The 20,376-nt window shown below is 39.9% G+C and overlaps 1 protein-coding gene across 1 annotated transcript in view; it reads right to left on the bottom strand.

Moving 5' to 3' along the window:
* GABRA5 (gamma-aminobutyric acid type A receptor subunit alpha5) overlaps nucleotides 1–20,376 on the bottom strand; it is a 349,153-nt gene that overhangs the window by 123,408 nt on the left and 205,369 nt on the right. Inside the window, exon 6 of the mRNA XM_069757828.1 lies at nucleotides 14,465–14,547. Within this exon, the coding sequence (XP_069613929.1) occupies nucleotides 14,465–14,547 (83 nt within the window). The remainder of the gene's footprint in view (nucleotides 1–14,464; nucleotides 14,548–20,376) is intronic.

The following is a 20,376-nucleotide window of genomic DNA, read 5'->3' as shown; positions in this document are numbered from 1 at the left end:
GTCACCTCTCACCTAACAAAAATATTCAACCTTTCCCTCACTTCCGGTATTTTTCCCTCCTCATTTAAGCATGCCATCATACATCCATTACTTAAAAAACCATCCCTCGATCAAAACAGTGCCGCTAATTATAGACCTGTCTCTAATCTTCCCTTCATCTCTAAACTCCTCGAACGCCTGATCCACTCCCGTCTTACCCGCTATCTCTCAGATAACTCTCTTCTCGACCCTCTTCAATCTGGCTTCCGCTCTTTACACTCTACTGAAACTGCCCTCACTAAAGTCTCTAATGACTTACTAACAGCTAAATCTAATGGTCACTACTCCATGCTAATTCTCTTGGATTTCTCCGCAGCATTCGATACTGTGGATCATCAGCTCCTCCTCACTACGCTCCGCTCCATCGGCCTCAAGGACACCGTTCTCTCCTGGTTCTCCTCCTATCTCTCTGACCGATCCTTCACTGTATGTTTTGCTGGTTCCTCCTCCTCTCACCTTCCCCTTACTGTTGGGGTTCCTCAAGGATCAGTCCTAGGCCCCCTCCTCTTCTCGTTGTATACTGCCCCTATTGGACAAACAATCAGTAGATTTGGTTTCCAGTACCATCTCTATGCTGACGACACCCAATTATACACTTCTTCTCCTGATATCACACCGACCTTTTTAGAAAACACCAGTGATTGTCTTACCGCTGTCTCTAACATCATGTCCTCCCTCTATCTGAAACTTAACCTGTCAAAAACTGTACTCCTCGTGTTCTCTCCCTCTACTAACCTACCTTTGCCTGACATTGCCATCTCCGTGTGCGGTTCCACCATTACTCCAAAGCAACATGCCCGCTGCCTTGGGGTCATCCTTGATTCTGACCTTTCATTCACCCCCCCACATCCGATCACTGGCTCGCTTTTCTTACCTGCATCTCAAAAACATTTCTAGAATTCGCCCTTTTCTTACTTTCGACTCTGCAAAAACTCTTACTGTTTCACTTATTCATTCTCGTCTGGACTATTGTAACTCTCTACTAATTGGCCTCCCTCTTACCAAACTTTCCCCGCTCCAATCTGTCCTGAATGCTGCTGCCAGGATCATATTCCTCACCAACCGTTACACCGATGCCTCTACCTTGTGCCAGTCATTACACTTGCTACCCATCCACTCCAGAATCCAGTACAAAACTACTACCCTCATCCACAAAGCACTCCATGGCTCAGCACCACCCTACATCTCCTCCCTGGTATCAGTCTACCACCCTACCCGTGCCCTCCGCTCCGCTAATGACCTCAGGTTAGCATCCTCAATAATCAGAACCTCCCACTCCCGTCTCCAAGACTTTACACGTGCTGCGCCGATTCTTTGGAATGCACTACCTAGGTTAATACGATTAATCCCCAATCCCCACAGTTTTAAGCGTACCCTAAAAACTCATTTGTTCAGACTGGCCTACCGCCTCAATGCATTAACCTAACGATCCATGTGTGGCCTATTTATAAAAAAAAAAAAAAACAATCAGGTTCCTCGCATCATGTTCTCATTCACTTTATGCAGTTAATAGCACCTCTGTGTCTGTACTGCTACATACTTAGGCAGTTAACTGGTTCATGCAGCTTTACATGAACACCCGAGCCTTACACTATGGCCGGTCCGAATAACTAAAGCAATTGTTACCATCCACCTCTCGTGTCTCCCCTTTTCCTCATAGTTTGTAAGCTTGCGAGCAGGGCCCTCACTCCTCTTGGTATCTATTTTGAACTGTATTTCTGTTATGCTGTAATGTCTATTGTCTGTAAAAGTCCCCCCTATAATTTGTAAAGCGCTGCGGAATATGTTGGCGCTATATAAATAAAAATTATTATTATATTATTATTATAATATAAGACATCATTTCAGTTGTTTCACACTTTTTTGTTAAGTATATAATTCCACATGTGTTAATTCATAGTTTTGATGCTTTCAGTATGAATGTACAATTTTCATAGTCATGAAAATACTGAAAAATCTTTAAATGAGAAGGTGTGTCCAAACTTTTGGTCTGTATTGTATATATGTTCTCTGCCCCAACACGTCCGACTATCAACCACAGTCGGATCCTTCAGACGGAACCTGAAAACTCATCTCTTCAGGAAAACCTACAGCCTGCACTGACACCGCTGCTGCCTCATCACTATCGAAGCTACCGCCTCACCAACACCGGAGCTACCGCCTCACCAACACCGGAGCTACCGCCTCACCAACACCGGAGCTCCTGCAACCCTCAACCTACTGTCTCCTTCCCCATAATCCTGTAGAATGTAAGCCTGCAAGGACAGGGTCCTCGCCCCTCTGTATCAGTCCGTCATTGTTAGTTTGTTTACTGTATGTGATATCTGTAACTTGTATGTAACCCCTTCTCATGTACAGCACCATGGAATCAATGGTGCTATATAAATAAATAATAATAATATATATATCATTTTGCATGTACTTCTTACCCTGTTTGAGATAAACCAGTCATAAACAGGCAGCAACATGCTGGGGAAATAAGAACACACAAGGCAATAGCTGTGCCACATGTAATGACAGAAAGTGTAGTTTCTTCATTGGTCTCACTGCAGAGCTTTGAGTGATTATAAAGTTCCAAGAGTACTGTGGAGCTGAGTTAGCTTTCATCTCATGGTTACCAACCTGGGGAGCAAGGCAGTACAACAGAACTGAGCCATATCTCATTGCATATGACGAACTTTCACAGTACTGTCAGCTAAACTGTATCCCTCTCCTCTCACATCGACTGTCAAATGAAAGCAGAAAGGTATATGTTATCAAACTCAGGTTTGCTCGGGCAGTCATACATAGGCCTTATACTGAAAATGTATTCTAGTCTATTATGGTGGTGTGTTCATTTTTCCCAAGTATGTTGCTGCATGCTTATGACTGGCGAGCCTAATGTAATCTATGGTAACACCCCCTTAGACTTAATATAAATTATAACCTCAGCCTTTACAAGCTAATATCTCCGCAACAGAGAGCAGAAATTAAAAAAAATAAAAACTATGTTATGTTCAACTCTGCAATCAATATTCAATGATGTGGCCAGTTCAATATGGTAGAACTGGTGAAATTTCTTCTTTAACTTAAATAGATAGAGTAAATGTAATGAATATTAATTCAAATTAGCATCATCTCAATACAGCAGACATTTTAGAATGATTCTGGATAGTGAGAGTATATAAAAGCTTACAGCTCAACAATAGAGACAGAATAGAAAGTACAACAACATTGGACAAAGACTCCAATAATAAAATGTTTTATAACTGCAGCACTGAAGAAGATGATAGTAGTAGCCTGGGTATAATGCAGATGTACCATTGATACGGGTAGAGAAATAGGACAGTACTAGAAGCTGCAATGCCAGACTCATTGTGATTGATCAGTGATATGGTATAACTAGCATCTGTCCTGCTGCATTTGAATTATAACTAGCATTGTATTTTTTCATCTTGAATGCACTAGAAAGCAAAAGCAGGAGAGCACAATATTTTTTACATTAAATAAATTTTAAATCGGCGTAACACTGCGTGCTTAATTGTCAACAGGGACTCTACTGAGTTTTTGCATTTCTTGTGCAATTTTATATGAAGGTAAAATACTTGTTTTTTAAATATATCTGATTTACTAATCAAATTTTACATCCACACAGTCAAGATAAATACAGCACCCTCATGCAGTTGCTGGTTATTTGTCGTGTACCTGCCAAGGAATTGAATTTAGTTAGAAAAATAATTAAAAAAATGTAAACATTTAACTCTGCACGTCTACTTTCCACAACTGTTTATATTAGTCCAATTTAACAACTGTACATGCTACACCGATACTGCAGCCTGCTGACACATTTTGCTTTCTGTATATGTACATACCAACCTAGCTTTTCTTATAACATCCTTTTTCGCAATGATTGAAAAATTAGAATTAGGATTTACAAGATTGTCAAAAATTGACTATTGTGTTGCACAAAATGTATAGTAAAAGAAAAAGTGGCAGCGGAAAAATAACCGTACACAAGAAAAGATGGCAAAAGTCAGGAGCAATTTTCATTCTACAGTCAGTATGCCAAAAGTCTAGAAAGTTAATTACTGCAAATACAGGATTTGAAAAAATGCTAGTTTGAAGCATGAAATTGTTCTTTTAAAGCAGAAGCCAAGTTATAGCATTTGGAATATTATATATTATATTTAATTTTTCAACTTTATTTCTAAAAACAGTATTAGTTTACTTGGAAATTTAAAGAAAAAAAATAGAAATCACAAACTTTTAAATGATAGGTAAAGATTATTCTTCGCTAGTGCAAGATGCAAACAGTTGTTCCTAAATTATTTACTATTATTTCACAGAAAGTGCTACACAATTATCTAGACATTGTCAAATAGACCTCTTTCCTCATGGGGACGGCAAAACATACTGTATTTGTTCAAAGAACACTTAGTGTCTGTAATAAATTGCCAGTAAGAATGTAACATTTACATGGTTACTGTTAGGCACAGTGATTATCTCGCTGCACGAGATAGATCCCAAGGCTTGTCTGGTGCAGTGGTGTCTCATTCAGGCTCGGCCGCTGTGATGACTGCTCAGCACAGACTCCGGTCCCAGCACCTTGCCCAGGCTAATGCTGTACCTGTAGTTACTGCTGGCTCTGCAGCTAAAGGTACCGTCACATGTAGCGATGCTGCAGCGATCTAGACATCGATGCCAATCGCTGCAGCATCGCTGTTTGGCTGCTGGAGAGCTGTCACACAGACAGCTCTCCAGCGACCAACGATCCCGAAGTCCTCAGGTAACCAGGGTAAACATCGGGTTACTAAGCGCAGGGCCGCGCTTAGTAACCCGATGTTTACCCTGGTTACCATTGTAAATGTAAAATAAAAAAACACTACATACTTACATTCCGGTGTCTGGTCATGTCCCCCGCCGTCAGCTTCCCGCACTGACTGAGCGCCGGCCGTAAAGCACAGCGGTGACGTCACCACTGTGCTCTTGCTTTACGGCCGGCCGGCGCTCAGTCAGTGCGGGAAGCTGACGGTGGGGGACATGACCAGACACCGGAATGTAAGTATGTAGTGTTTGTTTTTTTTACATTTACAATGGTAACCAGGGTAAACATCGGGTTACTAAGCGCGGCCCTGCTCTTAGTAACCCGATGTTTACCCTGGTTACCAGTGAAGACATCGCTGAATCGGCGTCACACACGCCGATTCAGCAATGTCAGTGGGAGATCCAGCAACTAAATAAAGTTCTGGACTTTCCCCAGCGACCAACAATCTCCCAGCAGGGGCCTGATCGTTGGTCGCTGTCACACATAATGATTTTGTTAACGATATCTTTGCTACATCACAAAAAGCAACGATATCGTTAACGATATCGTTATGTGTGACGGTACCTTAAGCCTATGCGTTGTGCTCTGGAGCCTAAGTCCAGATTTCACCCTACTGAGTATGTCCATGATGTGGCACCTCCTCTTTGGTGCTTGGATGTCAGCTGCCCTGGTGATGTGGCAGCTTCAGATTGGTCCACAGGCAAGGTCCTGTTTGTCTGGACTTGAGCTTAAGGTGTAAAAGGCTCTCAATGGTGCACGCCTGTGCACTAGTGTTATTTATGTTGATGTTTGTGAGTGGATACGCTACACTCTGACTGCACATGTGTGTGTTGTTATCTTGCTCAGCTTGAGCCAGTTTGCTTGCCGCTTGGCTTCCAGCATCTGTATCCTGTTGTGTGTGCGGTTAGCACAGCAGACATACAGAGCAAGTCCAACCACAGAGCCTTTCTGCTCCCCTGTGAGTTCTACAGGGATTTGTTTGGTTAACTAGCGTCACCGTATTTTCCTTTGACTCTGCATCTTTTTCGGCCACATGTGCAATTGGCACAGATCGATTATGGAGCGAGTTCAACCCTCAGTTTCTTCGCTCTGTGAAGCTAATAGAACTGTGGGCTGTACGTTCTGTTCACACTGTGTGGAGTTCACGCACTTGTGTCAGGTGTATGCTTGCCATGTGTTCCACCATTACTCTATAGCAGCAGTTTTACATCTCTGCACGGTGGACCCCGGGTTGCGATTGCACTTTATTATTATTATATTTTATTTAGTGTGATCCGCTAACCCTAACAGTTACTATTTTGAACAATTGTTGCACTCTTTGCAAGGAGAAATGATACTTCTTGGACCCCGGTCAGACGCCTCTCACACAGCAAGATCAGATCTCACACTTTGCACTGATGAATGTCAGTGCCCCGAAACACAGTGTCTGCAAACTGAGATTCTGGATTTTTCTTTTATCCTTAGTCATGTAACAAAGCTTGATAAAGGGTCGACATTGACTGTTAGGATTACCACTTCCAATAGGTGGCACTAGAGTTCTAGTCCTCTTCCTCTCTGAAGAGACAATTTGAACAATTGCAGAAATACAAATCATTCTTAAATATGAGTTTGCAACACTTAGACCAGTTTAGCAACCTTCAGAAGTGATGCATGAGCACTGCAATATATGAACATATGCTGCTCAAGGTAACAACTAAAGAAGACTTGTTTAAATTGCTGATAATAAGTTTAGCAAACTGACACAAGTCTGCAAGGTGTTCTTCCTGAAAAAGAGTCCTCATAAATAAATGCAAAATAGATTGTACTGCTTAGAATTTCTACAGATTATGTTTCGGATAGGTGCATTTTTAAAAAATTAGAGGTTATTGTGGGGGTCTATCCTCTAGTTTCACAGAACAAGAATTTGTGAATTTTCAATTTCGCTGTAAGTTATTTGCAAAGTAACTAGACATAAACCTAAAATACAAGCATGCTAGAAGATTATTTGCAAAGTTTCTATGAATTTTTGATATTTATATTCCAAACAAGTTTTTTTCCCTGGCATAAATATTTTAATAGAGAAGCCTCTCTATTGTTTTAAATGCAGGACTGGAGTGTGGGCTGCTGTATGCAGCTGAACGCTCCGGTCCGAGCGCAGGCGGTAGAGGCGGGACTTGATACGAGAGACTCGCGCAGGTTTCTCGCATTCAACTCACAAGTTTGACCCTGGCCTAAATCAACATAAGGAACCCAGAAAAATTAAACAGAATTCTGGCCATGTTCACACATTCAGTATTTGGTCAGTACTTTACATCAATATTTGTAAGCCAAAACCAGGAGTGGGTGATAAATACAGAAGTGGTGCATTTGTTTCTATTATACTTTTCCTATAATTGTTCCACTCCTGATATTGGCTTACACATACTCATGTAAAGTACTGACCAAATACTGAATGTGTGAATATGGTCTAATACTATTAAATATAAATATAGCACTAATTTCTAGTTTTTTAGTAGAGCTTTTTTTATTATGGCAATGGTTGTCTGTGCAATAAATGAACTCTTAATTTTCTATTTCCTTATTTTGCTTAATTGCTCCTAATTTATGCCACTTTGCTGCAAATGTCTGTATAACTGTAAGAACGGCTGATTTCATTAGTGATAATACTTTTAGCTTTCTTTCCAAGTTTTCCTGAAATCACATATGGCAGGATGAGATTATCACATATGTACAGTATTATGTAATGCACTATTCAGCCAAATTATTATTTAGTCACACTCCTGGTTTATCAGATTGGGAAGCGCCAAAGTGTACAGATTGCTAACAATCATGTAGTAACATGAAAGCTGGATTATTGAAGCAATGAAAATGATCATGTTACAGAGTGGTGCAAGCTTAAAATCTAGTCTGCTCGGGGCTATTTCACCCGTGCAGACTGTGTTTCAACACCCAACGTAACTTCACCCCCGCAGAGTAGATTTTACATTAAAACCACTGGTGTGAAACAGTTTGTCTGGGTAGATATACTTTAGGTTATATGCAGCATGTCACTCAATTTGCTGTTATAGTTCCTGACAATGTGCTTAAAATAGCATTCTGCGGTGAGATGTCCTACAGCTTCTTTATGTATTAAGAGTGGAATTAACAGTGGAAATGCATTCAATTTAGTTCTGTCGAAAAATTAAGACTATCAAGACCCAATCCTTGGAAGGATATATATATTTTTATGCAAATCTAAAGTATCATTTTTGCAGTGTTCGTTCTATGACTTAAGATATGGTAAGAAAATAGTTAAAACGACATTCTAATAAGATTAATAAGCCCAATTATATTTGTACCTATTCTCAGATACAATGGACTGCATACTGACTTAATATTAAACTGTTTGCCAGTGCAGACAGCAACTATGTGGACGGATGGTGAAAAAAAAAATTGCAGCATGTCCTAGTCTTGTTTGCTTCATGGACCAAGTGCATGCTCCTACACACATCAACAACATGGAGATTTTGAACCTGGACCTTCTTCATTCACCCTGCCACACATGTATATCATGGCCAGGTGCGTATGAATGGACTCAGGAGCTGTGCTTGTTCCATACAGGGCAGATGATGGCTATAATGCATAGCTGACATCTGCCAATAACAGCAGCGACTGGCGCTAGACACGATTGCTGCTCTTCAATTATTTAAATGTTGTCATTTTCTGATAGGGCGGTGCGTGTTTTCAAGCTATAGGCTAAAATTCAAAGGGACCATGATTTATACTATTTACTGTAAAACCATGATATTGAAGTACATAAACGATCAGAGTAAAAATGCAATATAAAAAATATATAAAAGTTTTAATCACCCTCCTAATAATAAATAATAAACATTTGGGATCGCTGTGCTCATCAAAGCCTATCAAAATATAAAAATATTTAAAACATAATGTTGAATGCTGAAAAATCAAAACACTATATTCGCAGTTTTTCTGAGACTGTAGTTCCCAGAAAATATTAAATTAACAGTGATCAATACATCATATGTAACTCAAAATAGTATCAATAAAAACTACAGCTCAGCCTGCCAAAAAATTAAGGCCTCACAGAGCTCTGTCGATAGAAGATGTTAAAAGTTCAAAATTTTACAGTATAGTGACACAAATAACTTTTTTTTACTGCTAAATTACAAAAAAATGTACAAGTTTGGTATCACCATAATTCTACTCACCTGAAGCATCAGGTTGCCAAGTCATATTTACTAGAGAAAGACATAAAAACAAAATACTCCAAAAAAATAATGGCAGAATTGCAGGGGTTTCTTTTTCGATTCCCCCCCACTTCACCAATTCCCATGGGATATTCTCCATTTTTCAGTACATGATAATGTAAATTAATTGTATTATTCAAAAGTACAACTCGTTTGACAAAAACATATTCTCAAATGGTTTCGAAGGAAAACTATACATAGATTTTTCCACTGTATTGTGTACAATGATGAATCTGTATATCAGATGAAACAGCGAAGGAAGTAATTGACATCTCTAGTCACATTCAAGGCTACATTTGGAATTCAGCTTGCTGACTCTTTTTAGAGAGAAAATGCTTTGAATCAACTCTAAAATGTGTATCTAGTTAGAGCTAAGCAAGAAAGAGCTATCGCTGTGTTTTTCTGAGCAAACAAAATAATTCTAAAAATATCTCTGAACATAAAAGGAGATGTACTGATGTCATGCATATATAAAAAAGCTTGTTATAGAGAAAAATTAAAATCCATGGAGACATCTCCGGAGAGGGGACATGCAACCCCGTTCCATAATGATATTTCTACAGCGCCAACATATTCTGCAGCACTTTACATTTTAGAGGGGACTTGTACAGACAATAAAAGACATTACAGAATAACAATAATCACATAAAGAACAGAAACCAAGAGGAATGAAGGCCCTGTTCGCAAGCTTACAATCTATGAGGAAATAGGGGAGACGGGAAAGGTGGATGGTAACAATTGCTTTCATTGTGTTCATGTAATGCTGCATGAACCAGTAACCAATTAGTATAAGTAAAAATACAGACACAGAGGGAAACACAGGGATACTTAGATTAATGTGTTGAGGCCAGTCTGAAGAAATGTGTTTTTAGGGCATGCTTAAAATTGTGGATGTTTGGGATAAATCAAACTGACCTGGGTAGTGCATTCCAAAAAATTAGTGCAGCGCGCGAGAAGTCTTGGAGATGGGAGGTTCAATTCATTGAGGATGTTAATCTTAGGTTATTAGAAGAACTGAGGGCATGGGAAGGGTGGCAAACTAAGACAAAGGAGGAGATAGATGTAGGGTGGTGCTGAACCATGGAGCGCTTTGTGGGTGATAGTGAGAAGTTTATATTGAACTCTGGAGTGGATGGGTCCATTTTTCATGATCCAGTTTAGTGCTCTCCCATAGACAGAAGTTGCACAAATTTTCTTACCCTCTACGATCACATGCTCAACTTAGAATTTGGCATGTTGTCACTGGTGTGACCCATGTCACTCTGATTACATCATTCCAGGCCGGCAAATCAAATGATGCATCTAGGAAATTCACACACCTGTCCATGACCATATAGTATTGAACTGGACTTTAGACTGGGTTTACACAATCTCTAATAGTTAGCTCATCTATATCATACTATGGGCCATAAGTAGCATGCATTGATGCTAGTGGCTGCAAGGTTGGTTGAATGACTCAATCATCTCAACTCAATATCAAAAGTTTAATCAGATTTCTGCTTGTTGACTATAATAAAAGATCAGGGTATTATGGGTATCCAGATGATAATTGCATAATTAGGGTTAGACTGTTAGAGCCAAGGTCTGGCCATAAAATTAATACTTATTTGGGCAACCAATTTGGAGAATGGGACATTATCTTCAATAGTACAGAGTAGGGGTGAGCGAAACGGGTCGGCCATTTTCAGAAGTCGCCAATAGGGTTGAGCGAAACGGGTCGAAATTTTTCAAAAGTCGCTGACTTTTGGCAAGGTCGGGTTTCATGAAACCCGACCCGACCCCAGTGTGGGGTCGGCCATGAAGTCGGCGATCTTTTGAATCTAGAATCGGAATTCCGATCCCGATTCCCGATATGTTTAAGATATCGGGAATTGGTATCGGAATTCAGATTTACGTGTAAAATAAAGAATTAAAATAAAAAATATCGCAATACTTACCCTCTGACGCGCCCTGGTACTAACCGGCAGTCTTCCTTCCTTAGAATCAGCCTTCCAGGACCCTGCGGTGACGTCGTGGTGACGTCGCGGCTTGTGATTGGCCGCGCGGCCGCCCATGTGACCGCTCGCGCGGCCAATCACAAGCCGCGACGTCACCCGCGACGTCACCGAAGGTCCTGGAAGGGCTGATTCTTAGGAAGGAAGGCTGTCGGAAAGAAGCAGGGCACGTCCGAGGGTGAGTATATACCTAATAGGAATATACTCACCCTCGGACGCGCCATGCTTCTTTCCGGCAGCCTTCCTTCCTAAGAATCAGCCCTTCCAGGACCTTCGGTGACGTCGCGGGTGACGTCGCGGCTTGTGATTGGCCGCGCGAGCGGTCACATGGGCGGCCGCGCGGCCAATCACAAGCCGCGACGTCACCGTGACGTCACCGCAAGGTCCTGGAAGGCTGATTCTAAGGAAGGAAGGTTCCCGGTTAGTACCAGGGCGCGTCAGAGGGTAAGTATAAGGATATTTTTTATTTTAATTCTATATTTTACACTTAAATATGGATCCCAGGGCCTGAAGGAGAGTTTCCGCTCCTTCAGACCCTGGGAACCATGGAAACCCAATGCACTGCATTGGGTTTCGGGTTTTGTCCGACCCCGACTTTTTTATAGGATCGGCCGATTTCACTCGACCCGACTTTTTCAAAAGTCGGGTTTCGTGAAACCCGACCCGATCCTATAAAAGTAAAGGTCGCTCAACCCTAGTCGCCAACCTTTGGCAAAGTCGGAAACCCGACCCGATCCCTGTGTGGGGTCGGCCATGAGGTCGGCGATCTTCGCGCAAAAGTCACGTTTCATTCCGATACCGCAAGTATCGGATATCGGCCGATATTTGCGGTATCGGAATCCATATTTATGTGTAAAATAAAGAATAAAAATAAAAAATAGGGATATACTCACCCTCGGACGTGCCCTGGTACTAACCGCTGTAACCGGCAGCTTCCATTCCTAAGAATGAGCGCGTGAAGGACCTTCGATGACGTCGCGGCTTGTGATTGGTCGCATGAGCGGTCACATGAGCGGTCACGTGACCAATCACAAGCCGCGACGTCATCGAAGGTCCTTCACGCGCTCATTCTTAGGAAGGAAGGCTGCCGGTTAGTACCAGGGCGCGTCCGAGGGTGAGTATATCCCTATTTTTTATTTTTATTCTTTATTTTACACATAAATATGGATCCAAGGGCCTGAAGGAGAGTTTCCTCTCCTTCAGACCCTGGGAAACATTAGTATCCCATTGCACTGCATTGGGTTTCGTGTTTCGGCCGACCCCGACCCTGACTTTTTAATAGGATCGGCCGATTTCACTCGACCCGACTTTTGAGAAAGTCGGGTTTTGTGAAACCCGACCCGACCCTAAAAAAACAAAAGTCGCTCAACCCTAGTACAGAGGAGTCATAAGTTGGGTTCAATGTATTCTTTCTCCGTTGCTATTAGCCTGACACAACATTTTAATTGCCACTTGAACTACTAGTCCATACTGGAAAATATATTTTGTTCATTCTTAAATGGGTAGTCTCATCTCCAAGATCCTATACCAATATGTAGTAAGTGCAATAATGAGAATATAGCAAATACCTCCAATTAGAAACGTAGTATACTTTTTTCAATTTGCTATGTCTCTTTCCTTATGTGCAGGCATTGCATGACCTTAGATATCAATGGTTACGTCCACTGATAAAGTGACAATTAGCTAGTTGCTAGCGGTCGTAACCATGGATACCTAAGGTCCTTCAATGTCTGCTCATGGGGAAAGAAACATAGCAAATACAAAAACTATACTACATTTCTAATTGGAGGTTTTTGCTAATATTAATATTATTTCACCTACTACATAATGGGATAGGATCATGAAGATGGGAATACCCCTTATATCTGTTATAGACTTCCTCACCATACTGAGTACTAATAATATGTGGGTATCATATGCTCTAATGGGAGTAAAACTGAGAAAGTCTCTTGTTGAGAAGGATTTGGGTGTATTTGTAGATCACCGTCTAAATAACGGCATGCAATATCAATCAGAGGCTTCAAAAGCTAACAGAATATTGTCATTCATAAAAAGAGGCATGAACTCATGACACAGAAATATAATACTACAACTTTATAAGGAGTTAGTTTTGTCTCATCTGGAATATACAGTTAAATGCAGGACACCAAGACATAGAAAGGATGACTTGGAGTCAAATATTGTACAAAGAAGAGCCACAAAGCTTATAAGGGGCACAGAGAATCTTACTTATGAGTAAAGATTAAAAGAGTTAAACGTATTTAATGTTGAGAAAGATGTGATGTCTAAGGGAAAGCATGATTAAAATGCTCAAATATATACTGTAAATGGCACATACAAAAAAGGTCAAAAGGGTTTTCATAACCTCCACAAAAGATAAGAGAACACTACCTTTGAGTAAAAAAGGTTCCATCTCTAGAAGTCAAAAAGTTTCTTAACTATGAGAACTATCTCTTGAAACAGTCAACCTCAGGAGATGTTGACTGTGGAAACAGTCAATGGTTTCAGAAAGGACTTGGATGTTTTTTTTTAGAAGAAACATAACTACGTATGTAGATGTATAAAATTCAAGTTCTAACTGATCGACACTCAATCAGAAGGGAAACATTAGCTCTTTTAGCGCTGACTGGATAATGCATTATGATTGTAGTTATTGCTAATTCCCTTTATCCTTCCCCATCCTTGGGTTGAACTTGAGGGGCACGTGTCTTTTTTCAACTGTAGTAATTATGTTTAAGTAAAACTACACTGTATCTTCATGCATGTTTGTCTCATACCTGTCTATCATTCTCTTTGTGTAGCCTATTGCTATCATTCTATGATCTACAGGACTTCTCCCGTGTTAGCACAGTTTTAAAGAGAATGAAAACTATTGGATGCATGTGAAATCTCTTATTAGTATATGCACAGTATATTTGGAATTTATAAAAATATGACTGCGGGATCAGACTACACGGGGTCTGTTGTGTTGTCTATTAGCATTTGGACACATACGTTAGGTAGAAGTTGTATAAAACATTTTAATGAAGACCTAATGCAAATGCCAATTTAATAGTATAATATGTTTGATGAATTATCATCACTGTAAAAAAAAAAGTCATGATGTACATAGTCTTTTGGGGATTCTTTTTTGCACTCTTTGCACAGATTGAGTTGGTTCATACATACCGTTTTGTACTTAAGGGACCACTAACTTTAGTGATTTTTTATAGCCTTCCCCCTTTAATAAGCAATCAGTAAAGGGATTATAAAATGCAATATATATATATATATATATATATATATATATATATATATATACTTTCATTGTACATTCACTATGAATTGTCACAATAGAAAATAAACAAGGTTTCGGAAATAGGCAAGAATTTGAGATAAAAAATAAAAGTATAACTTACAGCTTCCAAATTTTAGTGGGCATGCATGAGCATCCATTGGAAAGTCTTCTAGCTGCATAGGGCATTCTGCTGAAATTGTCAATCTGTCCAAATCATTTGGGATAAAAGAAAAACAAAATAAAATTACGCAAAATCTTGCCAGTGGGCATTTAATCATTACACATTTGCTTACGGTTGACGGCTGAGGAACTGGTATATGAAAGCTGAGAACTAGCTAAAATGTGCAACAGTATATTATCATCCCTCAAAATATTTTCATTTTTTAATATAGACAGAAAAAAGTAGATGTGGCAGATATTACCTGATAAGTCCCACTGCTGTCAAATTGCATTAACAAGAGATATTCCAATCTGTCTATCTCTTCATGTAAAGTACAGCCTTTCTTCACATGGCACAATTTCTCAAAGGACAGCTCTCTTATCATTGAGCCAAATGTCTCACCACTGCTAGCATATTTATATGCTGAGCAACCAAATGCATTTCTTCTGAATTTCCTTTAAAACAGAGGCGACCAGCAATTTCCAACAGGTGCACCAAAGGCAAAATAGTAAAAGGATGATATATTTCGAATGTATACTTTAATTGTCGTGGTTCTAATGGGAAATAGTAAGACTTTCAAGGTTGCTATAGAAACTTTTCCCCACGCGCTTGAATGCGATTTATATTTTATTTGATTCTTTGTGAACTTCCAATATATTTTAGCCATTTATAACGTACCTAGACGACCATCTTTGCTGATGGCAAAAGGCTTTAAAACAGTTAATTTATTATTGAATATAGCGAATAAAATAACAACTTTTGAGAAGAAATTTAAAATTGCAACAATGGGGAAATAAACAGATTGGTAAATATTCGGAAACCCATGAAATATGCAATTAAATGTATGCCAGCCTTCATATACAATAGAAATATTGGAAAAAAATGCTTAGAAAGTAGTTTTGCTCTGCAAGCATTATCACAAGTTGTTTTATCATTGTGATGCAATTGTGTCTTCCAACTGTTGATTCTAGAAGCGTACTAAATATTGGCAGCAGTTACTGTCAGGCAGCTCATTGTACCACGATTCAGATGTCTTTACCTTCAGATCAATCACAAGCTCTTAACACACAAAAGACATATAAATCTCGCAGCTACAAAAAGTGAATAAGTGGCAGAAGATGCAGAATCTCCATACACTTCTTACTACAATGTAACCCTCCATGTCATGTCCTGGTTTAATGCTCAGAAGTCAGAGATAAAGTTCAGCTACATACTGGCCTTTTAAGTTAAATGTTACTAGATTCCTATCAAAAGATTTGGCTTTGAAGAAAAAGCCGTCACTGCAAAGGTGAACACTAAAGTTAAAGGTTGTACAGACCAAAAAAATGACATTTCTAAGGGGCACACACTGTATATATGCATTTTTCTTAAAGGTTTTTTTTTTCCAGATTTATCTCACATTCTATTTTTCAGTGTAGGATCTACTGGAGGATAAACATCAATGGTATCCGTTGTATGTTTAACCCCTTCATGAACGGGCTATTTTCTGGGGGGCGGGGGGGGTTCCTCATTTTCATTTTTTTTCCTTCACTTCTTCCAATAGCCATAAATTTTATATAAAAAAATAGGGAAAAAGGAAAAAATGGGAAGAAAATAAGTCCGCTCACCAATCCCTCAACAGTGCAATGATGTCCATGCACGGAGCCGCCTTGGTCAAGGGCGTAGTCCAGAGCCAGCAATGAAAAAGAAAAAATAATCTCCAGCAAAATAATTTTATATTATTCCATCCACGTAGATATATGGAGGCTTGTTTTTTTGTGGAAAAAGTTGCAATTGTGAACGACATCATTGATTTTTTCATGTGATGCATCGGAAAGTTGGGAAAAATTCCACGTAGGTTAAAATTGCAATACAATTGTTTTTTTTTTTTTTTAATTTAACATGCTGACTATACGGTAAAATTGATTGGGCAATATGATTCTCCAGGTCAGTGAGAGTATGCAGATACCAAAAATATATATACAGTCATGGCCAAAAGTATTGACACCCCTGCAATTCTGTCAGATAATACTCATTTTCTTCCTGAAAATGATTGCAAACACAAACTATTTGGTATTATTATCTTCATTTTATTTGTCTTAAATGAAAAAATACAAAAGAGAATGAAGCAAAAAGCAAAACATTGATCATTTCACACAAAACTCCAAAAATGGGCCAGACAAAAGTATTGGCACCCTCAGCCTAATACTTGGTTGCACAACCTTTAGCCAAAATAACTGCGACCAACCGCTTCCGGTAACTATTAATGAGTTTCTTACAATGCTCTACTGGAATTTTAGACCATTCTTCTTTGGAAAACTACTCCAGGTCCCTGATATTTGAAGGGTGCCTTCTCCAAACTGCCATTTTTAGATCTCTCCACAGGTGTTCTATGGGATTCAGGTCTGGACTCATTGCTGGACACCTTAGAAGTCTCCAATGCTTTCTCTCAAACCATGTTCTAGTGCTTTTTGAAGTGTGTTTTGGGTCATTGTCCTGCTGGAAGACCCATGACCTCTGAGGGAGACCCAGCTTTCTCACACTGGGCCCTACATTATGCTGCAAAATTTGTTGGTAGTCTTCAGACTCCATAATGCCATGCACACGGTCAAGCAGTCCAGTGCCAGAGGCAGCAAAGCAACCCCAAAACATCAGGGAATCCCCGCCATGTTTGACTGTAGGGACCGTGTTCTTTTCTTTGAATGCCTCTTTTTTTCTCCTGTAAACTCTATGTTGATGCCTTTGCCCAAAAAGCTAAACTTTTTTCTTATCTGACCAGAGAACATTCTTCCAAAACGTTTTAGGCTTTTTCAGGTAAGTTTTGGCAAACTCCAGCCTGGCTTTTTTTATGTCTCGGGGTAAGAAGTGGGGTCTTCCTGGGTCTCCTACCATACAGTCCCTTTTCATTCAGACACCGACGGATAGTACGGGTTGACACTGTTGTACCCTCGGACTGCAGGGCAGCTTGAACTTGTTTGGATGTTAGTCGAGGTTCTTTATCCAACATCCACACAATCTTGCGTTGAAATCTCTTGTCAATTTTTCTTTTTCGTCCACATCTAGGGAGGTTAGCCACACTGCCATGGGCTTTAAATTTCTTGATGACACTGCGCATGGTAGACACAGGAACATTCAGGTCTTTGGAGATGGACTTGTAGCCTTGAGATTGCTCATGCTTCCTCACAATTTGGTTTCTCCAGTCTGCAGACAGTTCTTTGGTCTTTTTTCTTTTCTCCATGCTCAATGTGGTACACACAAGGACACAGGACAGAGGTTGAGTCAACTTTAATCCATGTCAACTGGCTGCAAGTGTGATTTAGTTATTGCCAACACCTGTTAGGTGCCACATGTAAGTTACAGGTGCTGTTAATTACACAAATTAGAGAAGCATCACATGATTTTTTGAACAGTGCCAATACTTTTGTCCACCCCCTTTTTATGTTTGGTGTGGAATTATATCCAATTTGGCTTTAGGACAATACTTTTTGTATTTTTTCATTTAAGACAAAATAAATGAAGATAATAATACCAAATAATTTGTGTTTGCAATCATTTTCAGGAAGAAAATGAGTATTATCTGACAGAATTGCAGGGGTGTCAATACTTTTGGCCATGACTGTATATATATTTTTTATTGCTTTATTTTTCATGCGGGCAAAAGGTTTGTGATTTGAATTCTTGTTTTTTTTTTTATTTTATTCATATTTTAAAAACTTTTTTCTTTTTATACTGTATTTCTTAGTCCGCTGCGATTATCTGATTGCTTTTACTTTACATAGCTAGTGATGAGCAGATGTACTCAGATAACGTCTTATCCTGAGCATGCTTGGGTGTTATCCAAGCATCTGGGAATGCTCATATATTATGCTCGAGTCTCTGTGGCTATCTAGTGATAGAAAGCAGAGGGTGGTTATAAATGGTATAGTCTCTAACTGGGTCGCTGTGACCAGTGGGGTACCGCAGGGGTCAGTATTCGGACCTGTTCTCTTCAACATATTCATTAATGATCTGGTAGAAGGTTTACACAGTAAAATATCGATATTTGCAGATGATACAAAACTATGTAAAGCAGTTAATACAAGAGAAGATAGTATTCTGCTACAGATGGATCTGGATAAGTTGGAAACTTGGGCTGAAAGGTGGCAGATGAGGTTTAACAATGATAAATGTAAGGTTATACACATGGGAAGAAGGAATCAATATCACCATTACACACTGAACGGGAAACCACTGGGTAAATCTGACAGGGAGAAGGACTTGGGGATCCTAGTTAATGATAAACTTACCTGGAGCAGCCAGTGCCAGGCAGCAGCTGCCAAGGCAAACAGGATCATGGGGTGCATTAAAAGAGGTCTGGATACACATGATGAGAGCATTATACTGCCTCTGTACAAATCCCTAGTTAGACCGCACATGGAGTACTGTGTCCAGTTTTGGGCACCGGTGCTCAGGAAGGATATAATGGAACTAGAGAGAGTACAAAGGAGGGCAACAAAATTAATAAAGGGGATGGGAGAACTACAATACCCAGATAGATTAGCGAAATTAGGATTATTTAGTCTAGAAAAAAGACGACTGAGGGGCGATCTAATAACCATGTATAAGTATATAAGGGGACAATACAAATATCTCGCTGAGGATCTGTTTATACCAAGGAAGGTGACGGGCACAAGGGGGCATTCTTTGCGTCTGGAGGAGAGAAGGTTTTTCCACCAACATAGAAGAGGATTCTTTACTGTTAGGGCAGTGAGAATCTGGAATTGCTTGCCTGAGGAGGTGGTGATGGCGAACTCAGTCGAGGGGTTCAAGAGAGGCCTGGATGTCTTCCTGGAGCAGAACAACATTGTATCATACAATTATTAGGTTCTGTAGAAGGACGTAGATCTGGGGATTTATTATGATGGAATATAGGCTGAACTGGATGGACAAATGTCTTTTTTCGGCCTTACTAACTATGTTACTATGTTACTATGTTACATGATTTGTGGCTGTTAGACAGCCTCAACACATGCAGGGATTGCGTAGTAAAACAGGCAACCCCCACATATGTTGAGGTTGTCTAACAGACACAGAAACTCGAACATAATATACGAGCACTCCTAAATGCTCGGACAACAGCAAGCATGCTTGGATAAGACATTATTTGAGCACATATGCTCATCACTAATAGCACTGCATCAGCACTGTTATGTATAGCAGAAATCACAGTTTTCTGTCAGCGTAAGCCAAATGTTGGATTTCACAGGAGAGTCATCATGACAAGCATTTGGATCTCCAGAAGACCTTCAGCAGTCATGGCAAACCATCGGGCCTCACAATCATATCACGGGCATAAGGAATAGGCACACCCCCTGCTTGAGTGTATTAAATGCCGCTGTGATAGTTTGACAATGGCATGTTAACAGTTACGGGTGGAGCTCTGCTACACATGAAACTGTTAGAGGCCGATGATGAATATAATTCAGGGATCATCTTCTGGGAAAGATGTGGGCTTGGGCTGTCATCCTGCATCAAAGTGAGGAACCCAACATATGATATAACTACAGTGGCCTGCAAAAGTATTCATCTCACCCTCCATTGGCTTTTCATCTATTTTGCTTCATTACAGACTGTTTTTAAATATTTTTGTAATCCGATTTGTGTGTGATACATAAGCTCTAATAGTCTCAGTTGGTGAAGTAAAGTGAGAAAAAATAGGCGTACATTTATGTGATCAAATAACTTAAAATTGGCATGTGTGTGTGTATTAACCACTTTAGCAATGAAGCCCCTAAAAATTTCTAGTGCAAACAATTACCTTCATGAGTGATGTTTTAGTGAAAGGAAGTCCACCTGTGTGCAGTCTAAGTGTCACTTGGTCTGTCAGTATATGCACACATTTTCTGAAAGGCCAC

This window comes from Ranitomeya imitator, chromosome 3 (genome assembly GCF_032444005.1).
Source record: "Ranitomeya imitator isolate aRanImi1 chromosome 3, aRanImi1.pri, whole genome shotgun sequence".
Taxonomy (NCBI): Eukaryota; Metazoa; Chordata; class Amphibia; order Anura; family Dendrobatidae; genus Ranitomeya; species Ranitomeya imitator.
The sequence above is the reverse complement of the archived record's forward strand: the minus strand, read 5'-3'. Positions and strand labels throughout refer to the sequence as shown.